General features: G+C 56.1%; 2 protein-coding genes across 2 annotated transcripts; one reads left to right on the top strand and one right to left on the bottom strand.

Moving 5' to 3' along the window:
* Positions 1-303: 303 nt before the first annotated feature.
* On the top strand, positions 304-6,777 carry TMEM54 (transmembrane protein 54). The gene is made up of 6 exons (XM_068537852.1): positions 304-399; positions 2,654-2,847; positions 5,009-5,068; positions 5,227-5,415; positions 5,545-5,679; positions 6,107-6,777. The coding sequence occupies exons 1-6, from the start codon at positions 384-386 to the stop codon at positions 6,179-6,181; spliced, it is 669 nt and encodes a 222-aa protein (XP_068393953.1). The 5' UTR covers positions 304-383; the 3' UTR covers positions 6,182-6,777.
* Positions 6,778-7,194: 417 nt separating this feature from the next.
* Positions 7,195-12,167, bottom strand: HPCA (hippocalcin). Its single transcript, XM_068537850.1, has 3 exons — positions 11,790-12,167; positions 7,429-7,534; positions 7,195-7,292 (listed from the first exon to the last, which is right to left on the bottom strand). Exons 1-3 carry the CDS (start codon positions 12,165-12,167, stop codon positions 7,195-7,197), a joined length of 582 nt encoding a protein of 193 aa, XP_068393951.1.
* Positions 12,168-12,456: the final 289 nt, after the last annotated feature.

Here is a 12,456-nt window from a genome sequence, read left to right as displayed (position 1 = left end):
TTCTATCTGTAAAATGGGCATCACTGGAGCGGGGTGGGCTGCGGGGGGTTGCTGGCCGGGTGCCGGCCGGCATCGAGGCGGGTGGGTGGGGCCAGCGCTGTGACTCAGCCGGGAGGGCCAGGAAGGGCTGCCCAGCCGGTCGGACGGGCCCGGGATGCAAACGAGCCGCCGGGGCCCTCCCGGGGCCGGGCCGCCCAGGGGGTGACGGGAAGGGAGGCCGGCCGGGCGCCGGGTGCTCCGGGCTCGAGGCGGGAAGTGGGCGCGGCGCGGGCTCTGCTGGGCGCTCGGCGGCTGCGGACCAGTATGGGAGTGGGGCCGCCCGGCCGCCCGCAGCGTCTGGAGCCCCGCTGAAGCCGCCGCGAAGACCCAGCTCGGGAGCCGAGATGTGTCTGCGCCTGGGTGAGCCGCGGGGGGACGGCCCGGGAGGCCCGAACCCGCCCCAGATTCTCTGGCAGGGGCGGAGCACTGTCGTGGGCGCCCGGAACCCCGGGGTCCAGGCCGCCTTCTGTGCAGGTCACTTTCTGCTCTGGGCCTCAGTTTCCTCAGCACTGAGCTGGCGAGAGGAGGGCTTCTGGTATCTTCCGATGTGGGGTAGCACCACGGCCTCTCGCCCGCCCCCACTGTCCCCCACCCTCCTTTCTTGCGGAGGAGGGACCCCCAGGTGGGAGGAGAGCAGCCAACCCCCACTGCCCCCAGAAGGGGGAGCACAGGGAGGGGATTCGGAGCCCGGGAGTTCTGAACCAGAGGCTGCCCGCCCTTGGCTTCCTCAGCCTCCCAAAGGGCTCCCGCTCCCATACCCTCCACTCCCCCAAACCGGGCCAGGTGAGAAGGGCCATTGGCAAACACGATCCAGACAGAGGAGTGGGACTGATGTGTCCCCTCCCCTCACTCCCTGGACGCAATGATGCTGCTCTTGGGCATCAGACAGACCTGGGCAGTCCCTACTCTCTAGCCAAGAGAACTTGTGAGCCTCGGTTTCCTCTTCTGTAAACTGGCAAGGGAGCACCACCTCCTAGAACCATCCTGAGCCAGGGACTGCCCTGAGACTCTGTCCAGTGCTCCAGGCGCAGCCCCACGCTAGCACTGTACCTCCAGTTTGACCAAGTCTTGGTCCTGGGATGCTGTTGTTCATGAGCCCAGCCCTGAGCCGGGTGTGGTGTCTGGGTGGCCAGGTAGGTGGGTGGATGAGGTGAAGTGGGTCAGGCCCCTGGGACAAAGCTGCCATGCCCTTTCCTGTTTGGCCAGCAGTTAATCTTCATGATGCCATCCAGTCCCACAGTGCCTGTCCAGCCCATCGTCTGCCCTCTGCTTCTCCTCGATCTGGTACAGCTCCAGAGGGTCCTGAAGGCTCCAAGGATCTCAGAGACCGGCTAGACCAACCCCTTCCCATTTTACATATGGGGAAGCTGGGGCCCAAGAAGGAGAGAGGCTGGTGCAAAGTCGCACAGAGGGTCTGTGACTGAGTAGCCCCAGCCCTCTCTGCTCCCGGGGGCTTCCTCTGGGCGCAGCGCCCCCAGGGACATCCAGTCTAGGGATTCCTTCCTTTCTCTCTCTCTTTCTCTCTGGCTGCAAAACTCTCATATATGAAGTATGACCCAATCCTTGCTGCCACAGATGGGGACACTGAGGTCTAGGAAGGAACTCGCAGGTCCCACAACGAGCAGCTAAAGGAAGAAGGGGAGGCTGTTTAGTTCTAGGGGCCAGGCCAGTCTTCCAGTCTCACAGAGCTGGCTAGAATGAGGGGGCTGGTGAGCCTAAGGGGCCAGCATGGTGCAGAGCCAGGACCCAAAGGGGACATTCCAAAGAGCAGATCTGGAACAGCCGGAAGGAGGGCTCCTGATCCTGGGGGTGTGCAGATAGGGGCCGAGTAGCCACTTGGACACTCAGAGAGGATTTACGTATGAGTCCCTGGCTCATGTCCCTGCCTAGTGCCCCTGCACCAAGAGCTCGCTTTCCCAGCACCCCCCGGGTATGCCCCACTTTCCCATCCATCTCCTCATGGGACCCTCCTTCCCCACTGGGAAACAAGGGTTATTCTTCCCATTTTACAGATGGGGAAATGAAGACTCAGAAGTCTGAGTATTTTGCTGGAGTCAGTTCAGCAATTGTGAGTTGAGTATCTACTGTGTGCCAGGCCCTTTACACCAAACTGAATCCTGAATAGAACCTGATCCCTGCCCAGTGAACTAGGGGCTCCTTGGGGCCTGGGCAGTGACCATCAAGCTCTCTGTGGTACCTCAGGGCCTGGCATGGAGCAGGCACTCAGTGAACATTGATGTAACAAATGTATGGATGAAAAGTATCAGTGGATGCAAAGCTTAGTGGAAGGATCATGGGTCTAGAGCTAGAGACCTGGGTTCAAATCCGGACTGGGCCACGCATGACCTTGAACACTAACAAGGACTACTACCCTTTATTAAGTACCACCTGTATGCTTTTCCAACCTTAGAGATCCAAGGACTCTCATGAAAGCACTGTGAACCCCTTTTCCTGATGAGGAAACTGAGGCGCAGAGAAGACAAGTTACTGGCCTTGAGTCATCCAGAAATAGATTTAGAACCCAATGTCCATCACTCCTGCAGGGGCCTCAGTGTTCTCCTCTGCCCAGCAGGATGAGCCCTACCCGTGGCCCTGACATGGCTGTCCCTCACAGGTAGCCTGAGTGTGGGTGACTTCCGGAAGATGCTGATGAAGACGGGGCTGGTGCTGGTGGTGCTGGGCCACGTGAGCTTCATCGCAGCCGCTCTCCTCCACGGCACGGTGCTGCGCTATGTGGCAGCCCCCCATGATGCTGTGGCTCTGCAGTACTGTGTGGTCAACATCCTCTCTGTCACTTCCGCCATCGTGGTATGGCCAGGCTGGGAGGGTGACTGGCAGGAGGGGGCTGGAGGGGGCTGGAAGGGTCTTCGATGAGTCCCCACCCACAGCCTGGGGTGGGCAGGCAGACAGCCCCAAGTACTAACCCCTGTTCCACCACTTACCAACGGCACCAGTCACCCAACCTCTCTTTGCCTCAACTTCCTCAGCTATAAAATGGGGATGGTAACAGTGTCCATCTGAGAGGGTCCTGATGAGTATTGAATGAGATCATCCACATAAAGTGCTGAGCACAGTGCCTAGCACATGGTTAACACTCACTACTGTGAGCTTGGATTATTATTACAATAGGGAAATAGTCAAGGCACTGTTGGCCAGAAGGAAGGAGCATCAGCTCAGCTTGGGCGGGTTCACAGAGGTGGAGGCCCCTGAGGTGGGTATTGATGGATGAATAGGAGTTCAAAGATAGGCTGCAATTACCATAACCTGGGTATGAAGACTGCTGGGGCCAGCAGGTAGGAGAGGAAGCTGGGATGGCTTTCAAGTATGGAGAATGGCAAATGCAAAGGTGTGGAGGTGGGAATGGATAAGGTCTGCTCTGGAGACACAAAAAACTAATCTGGCAGGAGCTTAGCATTAGGCCTGGACTATAAGTGCTCAATAAATGGTAGACATGGTTATGACTGGATGTCAGTACCTGTTTGATGAATACATGAATGAAGGGGCCTGGTATTCTCAAGTTCATAAAGCCCTTTCCCAACTGTCAGCAGAGGTGGCTACAGCCTTTGAGGAACATCTGCACATCAGTGTCTGAGTTCCACCCCTGCCACCTCCTGGCTGAGGGATTTCTTTCTCTCTCTAAGCCTGTTCCCTCCCCTGCAAAATGACGCTCAGACAGCCTGCTGGCCCTAAAGCAAGGATCACAGGCCCCGGCAAGTAGGAGAGCCTCAGTCAGTGGGACAGAGCTAGGCTGTACAGATATGTGCAGTGTCCCTTGGGGTTACTATTATTGTTGTTTATTCGTCTCACCAACCTTGTGAGGAAGGCAGGCAAGGCAGTGAGCTCGGGGTTAGGAGGTCCACCACAGATGGGCTCTGGGCTGGACCACTTCAGCTGTGCTCTTATTTCCTCAGTTAATCCCCACAGCTCCCTGCAACACGGGGCCATTATTTTCTCCTCTTTACAGAGGGGGAAACTGACTCAGGGATTCACCCAACCTCTTGCTGATACAAAGAAGCCAACCTGGATGTGAAACAATCTGTGGCTTACACCAAAGCCAGTGTCCTTTCCCTGAGCTCATTTCTGCTGAGCAGGCTTAGCCCAGAGAGTTTGAGGCACTTACTAGTGGCTGCACAGTGAATTACAGACATTGCTGGGCCCCCTCTCATCTCACCTGCCTCCCGCGGGTCCAGCCCTTGCCTGATAAAGTGAGGGAACTGAAGGAGGGAGCCCAGCTGAGTGGAACCCAGAAGATCCAGAGGGCAGCTGGTGGGCTTAACAGTGAGGTGGGCCCGCGTCTTGGGGCTAGGGGTGGTTAGGGAGGCCTGCAGGAGGGAGAACCCAAGCAGGTAAAGAGGAGCAGGAAGGGTGTTCCTGAGAAAGCGCTGTGTAGGTGGCACCAAGAGTAGGCTCTGTGTGGGTGTCCATATCCAGGGCGATGAGGAAAGAGCCTGGCCCAGGGTGGAGTTGAGATACTGATGGGACAGGGGCCAGGTCACTGAGAGCCTGGGATAGTTAAAAATACTCCTAGGGATTTTGAATTCTACTCCATAAAGTATCCTGGTTTATTTTAAAATAACAATTTTGTTTTTAGTTCCTTGCCAGTTGAGTTACTGAGTTTCTTCCAAAATCTTTTCCACTCCAGGGAAATATGTCATATATATCCTGTGACATGGCTCTGTGGCCCTGGGATACACAGGTCCCTGCTTGAGAAATGCAGCTGTAGGCAGTGGGGAGTCATGGAAGGTTGTAGGCAGGGAGTGACTGTGTTTTAGAAACGTCACTTCAGGGCTGGACCATGAAGAGGCAGTGTCCCCATGCAGATGGAGGTAATGAAACCAAAGCTAAGCAGGGGGTGCGGGTGTGGAGGGCTAGAGTTGGTGTTGGTGGAATCTTTGCTGGAGAGTGGCCCTGACCCCCTGCCCACTCTCCTCCAGCAGGGGGTCAGAGCTGACTTGAGCCTCCTCCACAGGTCATCACCTCAGGCATTGCAGTCATCGTGTTATCACGCTACCTCCCCAGCATCCCTCTGGTATGTGGTACCTCCTGGGATGGGGCTGTACGGGTAGAGGCAGCAGCCACCCCCAAGGGCCTGGCCTGCTTGGAGGGGGTGAGGCTGACCCCATGGGGGCCAGAGCTGCCCATGGGGCCGAGCCTGATGTCCACTGACCAATGGCCTCCTCCATCCAGCGCTGGACAGTGTTTAGCTCGAGCGTGGCCTGTGCCCTTCTCTCTCTGACCTGTGCTCTCGGCCTCTTGGCCTCGATTGCTGTGACCTTTGCCACCCAGGGCCGGGCACTGCTGGCCGCCTGTACTTTTGGGGGCCCCGAACTACTGGCACTGGCGCCCGACTGTCCCTTCGACCCCACTCGCATTTACGTAAGTGCTTAGGCCTGGGATGGGGTGGGAGGGCAGCGAGGTGCTCATCAGAGGTGGGAAGGGTTCTTGGAGTCCTGCCCTCCACTCCTCAACCCCAGGCAGCCATCACTGCCCCCTGTCCCCCTACAGAGCTCCAGCCTGTGTCTCTGGGGCATCTCGTTACTGTTCTGCGTGGCAGAGAGTGTGTTTGCTGTCCGCAGTGCCCAGATCACCCACCAGTTGCTGGAACTGAGGCCCTGGTTGGGGAAAAGCAGCCATCACATGGTAAGGCCTGCCATCCCCCACCAAGCCCTGACTCTTCATACTTCCTGGGAGCCCCTGCTGGGGAGCTCAGTCTGATCTGTCCCCACCCCTCTGTAAAGGGCCCCCACCTTGAAAACTGGGGCAGTAGTTTTCTCCCCAGGACCAAAAGGAGAGACTTGGAGGCTCAGAGAACTCAGATCTCCCAGCTAAGTCATACAGCTGACACTTGGCTCTCCCAAGGCCCAGGATGAGTCTTGGGGAGGGGGAGAGGTATCTGGGCTGGAATTGGGGGCACTCCAAGGGTATGGCCTGACTCTTGCATAGTGGAGAGTAATGACGTCCCTTCACCCAAAAACCCTCCCAGCCCCCCCACTCCTCCCACTTTCTGGATGTCCTAGAGGAGGAGACCCAGACCCAGTGGGCCTGGCAGCCTCTGACGTCTCCACAGATGCGGGAGAGCCCAGAGCCTATGGAGGACCATGACCTGCCGAGCTGCACTAGCTCTGGGCTGATGACCCTTTGACAGCTGTTGCCTCACCCAAGCCCTGTGGCCACTGCGGCCCTCCAGCCAAGTCTGCACTGGGATCAGGCCAGGATTCCTGCAGCCAGCCAAGAGGGCTCAATGCCACTCCAGGACCCGGGGGGGTCTTTCACCCCTCTCCTCCAGCCACCCAGCCCACTGCACTGAAACGAGACTTTATTCTGAAGATATTAAAAAGAACAGAGATGCTCCACGTGGATGCATGCAGCGGGGGAGGGGACTCGGCCGGGGGCCTGTGCTGCTCTCCCACACAGGACACTGTGGGTGGCGCTCTAGGTGTGTCTGCCCATCTGTCTGTGGGCCTGTGTGTGTATCTGAGAGAGACAAGACACACAGAGGGGTCAGTGGGTCTGTGTTCATCAAAATGCTGAAACGCAGGCGGGGGTTCATGGGACTCACAGCTGGGGGGCTGGAAGCAGGAGGTTTTCCTTTTGCATCATGGCCTCCGGGCCAACAAGGGCAGGAGCAGGCAAGGTTGAGGCCCTCCTGCAGGGAAGGATGGCTCAAGGAAGGTTTCTCCTCAAGCCCCCACACCTCTGGAATCCTTCTCTCCGCTCCAAATAAAAAGACAGGCATGATTCCCAACTCCACCAAGGCTGAGATCTACAAGGGTTGGGGTGGAGGCAGGGAAGCTTGCCCCGTGGTTGGCGGAGGGAAGTCTGGCCTCGTGGCTGGGTGTGTGCGGGGGTGGGGGAGGGGGAATGGCTGAAGTTCTGATAGCTAGGTAAGGGAGGGCAGACTCTGAGGGGCAGACCGAGCCACAGCCTGTGTCTCTATCATTGCCAAAGGGAGATATTGCCTCCCGGATGGGGGGTGCTAACCACTTGCTGGCTTGGGCCTTGGGGGGGCTGCAGGGTTCCTTTCTCCATAGGCCCCTCAGAGTTTAGACCCTGGGGGTGGCAATCTGACCCCCAGCCTGGACAGACACAAGGGCGAGGAAGCTGAGAGCCGGGAGAGGGCCAGTGAAGGCAGGCAGGGGAAACCTGGCTCCTCGCTCAGAACTGGGAGGCGCTGCTGGGGTCGCACTGCAGCAGACGCACGATGGACGGGTCGCTTTTGGCCCCGCGGATGAACTCCTCCAAGGACAGCTTGCCTGCGGGGTGAGGGGAACAGTGACGGAGGAGAAGGCAGCAGCAAAGCGAGGGGCTGCAGAGCCGAGCCGCGGGAGAGGAAGGGGGAGTGGCTCCCGCCCCGCCCCGCCCCGCCCCGCCCCGCCCCTGCCTCCTCACCGTCGTTGTTTGTGTCCATTTGGCGGAAGATCTTCTCAGTCCTCTTTTCCGGGGTCGACTCGTCCTCCGGCATCTTCATCACGGACGAAACCATCTTGTAAATGGCCTGGGGTGCGGGTGGGGAGGGAGTGAGGGGGAGCCTGCCTGATCCCTCCACCCCCAACTTTCCAAAAACGCCCCCAGGTGCGCTGACGATTGCCGCTCCCGCCAAGGTGAGGAGGAGAGGGGGAGACGGAGGAATGGGGGAACTGGGAAGTTCTGGAAGGAGTGACTGAGAAGGTTTCCAGAAGAGGGGGCTATTGGAGAGAGCCCTGAACAAGTTCCCTTGGAGCGCTCGGTGGGAAAGGAATTGCTGGCAGAGGGATCTGCATGTACAAAGGCCCCAAAGCGGGCAGCCCTGAGTGGACGCCGAGAATTTGGGGATGGCTGAATGCAGGGGGTCAGGAGAGATGTTGGAGGACATCGGGGCCCAGATGGAGAAGGGCCTGGAACGCCCGGCCAAGGAGCTTGTGCCGGACGCCCCAGGTTCCCAGTTAAGTCCCAGGTTGAAAGAGCTGCTTCTCAGAAACTTCGGGGCTCCGGGCGGCCCGCCCTCGATGGCCGACAGGGGGCGCTGGGCGAAGGGGATGACACTGGGCTGCGATGCCACTGTGGCCGGCAGGGGGCGTAGAGCCGCCCTGAGAGCTGGAGGGCCGGAGGCAGCTGGGTCCACAGGGCGCGGGGGATATTATGCAAATAAACGCACGTGAGTACCTGCCCGGGGCGGGGACAGCCTCGGCTGTGCTGGGCCGAGGACGGCTGCCGCCAGATGCAGGAGCTTCGGAGGCGACTCGAAGGAGGGTTTTTGCGCTAAGCCTACACAGAGCACAAAGGACTTTGCCTGTGGGCTGGGTCCCGGCGCCCCGGAGCTCAAGGACCAGACCCGTCGCCTCAATCTGCCAGCTTTTTGCTACTGACACCTCCTCCAAGAAGCCTTCCTTCTCCCATCCCATAAACTTCCCTAGCCTCAGATCCGGCTTTGGCCTCCGCAGTGGTCTCTTCCGGCCTCTCTAGGGTCTGTCCCCAACGCTGCCTCTGAGACCTCTTTACAAACACAGATCTCCACCACCACGTCCCCAGCCCAGGGGCCGCCCCCTCGTTCCCAACATACACAGGCCTCCCTCCGGGCCTGCCGTGCACCCAGCTCCTTCTGGATTCTGCCCCACGCTCCTTCTGCTGCCTCCCACTCCTCCTTGGTGCTCAGCTTACATGGAGCATTCTTAGGGAGGCCTTCTCTGATCCAGGCTGGGTCAGGGCCCATACGCTGCCCCAGAGCCTCCTTTGGGGACAACTCTCCAGAAGTAATTATGCCTTTGTAGGATTGCTCCTCAGCCCCAGCATACAGATAAGGACCATGGACATCTAGCTAGTGCCCAGATCCACAGAATTTAGCACAGTGCCTGGCATCTGACAGGGACTGGCCCTGTTTAAAAGCCACTGGCACCTCCCACTGCCCTCTGTTATCAAGTCCAAACATTTGGCCCTTGGCATTCAAGGCATTTCACACTCTGGTCCCTGCTGACCTCTCCACCATCAGGCCTCCCCTAGTAGGTGATTCTGCCATAACCAAATACCCCTGCGCCTTTCAGGTCTCCCAGAGTTTACAGACTCTGCCTGGAACAATAATACTAACTACCATTTACAGACACTCACTATGTGCAAGGTCCTTTACATACATTATTCTCACCCTTGCAATAGCCCTGAAAAGCAGGTATTGAGATCCCCATTTTCCAGATAATAAATTGAGGCTCAGAAAGGAAATTGATGGCAGACACCAGATTAGAAATTGCTCCCTCTTAGCCACTGGATAGATGCTTGTGGAGTGCTAATGACCCCTCAAAGCAGGGTATATGAAGTAAGGTGGCCTGGTTCCACTAACCACTTGTTCTGTAGCCTTGGACAAGTACTTAACCTCAGTTTCCTCATCTGTAAAATGGGGTAATCATATCTCCCTCATTTGGACTGTCTAGAGTATTAAATGAGATACTGTGTATAGCTGGCTAGAGTAAGTGGTCAGTAAACATAATCATAGTATAACCATTACTCAACCACCACAGCCTCAGGTCTTCCCTGCCCTTCAGTCCCCTGGACTCCCAGATGTCACCTTTACACCCCTGTCACCGAGCTGGTCAGTGTGGCCTGCACACTTGTCTCTCCCAGCAGAGTAGGAGCTCCACGAGGCTGAGGTGAGGTCTCTTCCCTTCCAGTGTGCCCACCACCTGGCACAGGGCTCCGTCCTGAGAAGGACTGAGCAAGTGACTTAGAGAGTGACTGCTCCCCTGTGACAGCCCTTCTCCTGGGCCTCCTAATTAATTGTCTGGAATTACTGCTCACTCATTGTTTCAATGGAGCCGACTTGTAATTAATCGGTCACTAGGGTTTGCAGAGTTCTGTCTGCACCGGTCGTCTGGAGCCGCTGGGTTGCTGTAAAGGAACCCAGGGCCTAGATAGCAGAGGCCAGCCAGGAAGGGGTCCCAAGGATGCCCAAAGAATGGTACTGGCTTGACCAATGCCCTGGGTTTGGAGCTTCCAGCAAGGCTGACATTTACCAGTATACACCAGGCAACCACACTAAGTGGTAAAACATGAATATCCATACAGATTAGTTGGTATCCAGCTGCTGCCCAATCCCTGAGTGATCTTCCACCACCCTGGCTACCCCAACCCTTCCACCAGGACCCCCAGAACCCCCCACTATCCATCAACTAGAGAGTTAAGGCCTGGCCCATGGGAGTCATTGATAATCATTAAGTCTTTTCCCTAGTGATAGACATAGGGAGAGCACCACATCCTAAGGCAGCCCATTCTACTCTAGCTGGAGAGAGCAGACCCAGAAGCCAAAGTCAAGAGTCCACCAGTGGCTGGATGAGTTGGGAGGGGGAGCAGACAGCAGAGCTGAGGGACCAGAAGGGAAAGAATTCAGAGAGGAAGAAGGAAAGGGAGCAAGAGCCTGTACAAAGTGGCACATTCCAAAGATGTTGAAAAGGCCATTCTGGCTGGAGCAGAGAATGTGCAGAGGAGAAAATAATAACTGACAATCGCTAATGTTTACTGAGTGCCAGTTATATGCCAGGCCATCTACTAGAGTCTTTATCCTGCTTTATACCCACAATAGCCTTGGAAGAAGGGGTTAACACCCTCACTTTATAGGTGAAGAAACAAAGGCTTAGGAAAAAAGTGAACAAGGAACTGGTAGGTAAAATAGGACCAGATCCCTGATGGACCTCAATGCTGCTGAGGGGATGGGCACTCTGGAAGGTTTTTGAGATAAAGCTAACGTACTATACTTAAATTTGTTCTAAGAAAGGACATTCCTATCAGGTCCTTAAGTCTCCCTGTGAGATCAGTCTCACCATCCCCATTTTACAGATGGGCAACCTAAGAGTTGAAGCCAACTCCAGAACTGAAAGTCAGACCCCTTTTAAGAGACAGCTCTGAGTGTTGACCAAGTTGAACCTGACTCCACTTAGATGCTGTGTGACCTTGGGCAAGCCACTTCACCTCTCTGAGCCTTATGGGGTTGTTGTAAGGATGCACTGAGCTCATGGGTATAAGCATCTCACAGTACTAGGCTCTTAGTGGGCTCTCAATCAATTAGTTGGAAGGTGGCTGGGTATCCAGATGGAATGTGGGCGACAGAGCCAGGTGGCCCATTCACAGGCTGTGTGATCTCAGGCAAGTGTCTTTACCTCTCTGAGCATCCGTTTCCTCATGAGTAAATGAGGATCAGTGAAACATAACTGGCCTGTACTCTGCAGAAATGTCAAGTCTTGAAAGACAAAGAAAGGCTGAGGAACTGTTACAGATTAAAGTGGCCTAAAGAGATAGGATGACTAAATGCAATGTGTGATCCTAGACCAGAGCAAAAAAATGCTATAAAGAACATTATTGAGACAGTTGGCAGAATTCAATATGGTCTGTAAGTTAGATAATAGCATTGTTTCTATGTTAAATGTCCTGACTTTGATAATCATATTATGGGTTATGTAAGAGAATGTCCTTGTTCTTAGGAAATCTATCCTGATGTATTCAGGGGTAGAGGGTCATGTTCAGAACAAGAAAACATTACACACACACACACACACACACGATGATAAAGCAAATGTGGTAAAATGTTCATTGGTGAAGATGGGTAAAGGGTATGTGGAAGTTTTCTCAACTTTCAATTGGAAATTACTTCCTATTAAAGACTTCTTTAAATGGGTCGTAAGAATAGCACCTGCCACTGCCTACCCACAAGGGCTGTTGAGAGGGTAAAGAGGGCTGGCAGGTGCAAGCTGCTGGGCCCTGTGCCTGCCATTCTGCGGGGCCCAGGGGCCCACCTGCACGATCTCCAGCATCTCCTCACGGCTGATATAGCCGTTGCCGTCCAGGTCGTACATGCTGAAGGCCCACATGAGCTTCTGCTCCAGGCGGCCCCGTGAGGTCACACTCAGCGCGATGATGAACTCCCGGAAGTCGATGGTGCCATCGCTGTTGGTGTCAAAGGTGCGGAAGACATGCTCCGCGAACTTGGAGGCGTCACCGTAGGGGAAGAAGTTGGCGTAGATCTTCTTGAACTCATCCACGTTGAGGATGCCCGTGGGGCAGTCCTTGAGGAAGCCCTTGTACCACTCCTGCAGCTCCAGCTCTGAGAACTCTGTATTCTCCCGCAGGTCCTGCAGCATCTCGGGCCGCAGCTTGCTGTTCTGCTTGCCCATGGCCACCAAGCCAAATCCCACCTGGGTCCCCGAGGGGGTCAAGGGACAAAGAGGAGTGGTCAGGCCCTCCTGGCCCCTTGACAACACTCCAGGAGTGCCCCCAGACACCAGCCACCCCAGCCTCTCTTTTGACCCAGTGAGAGAGAGCTGGCCCAGGATCACACAGCTTACATATACCCAGGCACCCTGCCACTGTGTCGGCTCCACACCATTTCCCCAGACCTTCTACTTTCCCAGGGAACAGACCTGGAGACAGAGGAAGAGAAGGGGGCTCACCTTTACTGAGGCC

This window comes from Eschrichtius robustus, chromosome 3, assembly GCF_028021215.1.
Source record: "Eschrichtius robustus isolate mEscRob2 chromosome 3, mEscRob2.pri, whole genome shotgun sequence".
Classification (NCBI taxonomy): Eukaryota; Metazoa; Chordata; class Mammalia; order Artiodactyla; family Eschrichtiidae; genus Eschrichtius; species Eschrichtius robustus.
This window is presented reverse-complemented; position numbering and strand designations above follow the sequence as displayed.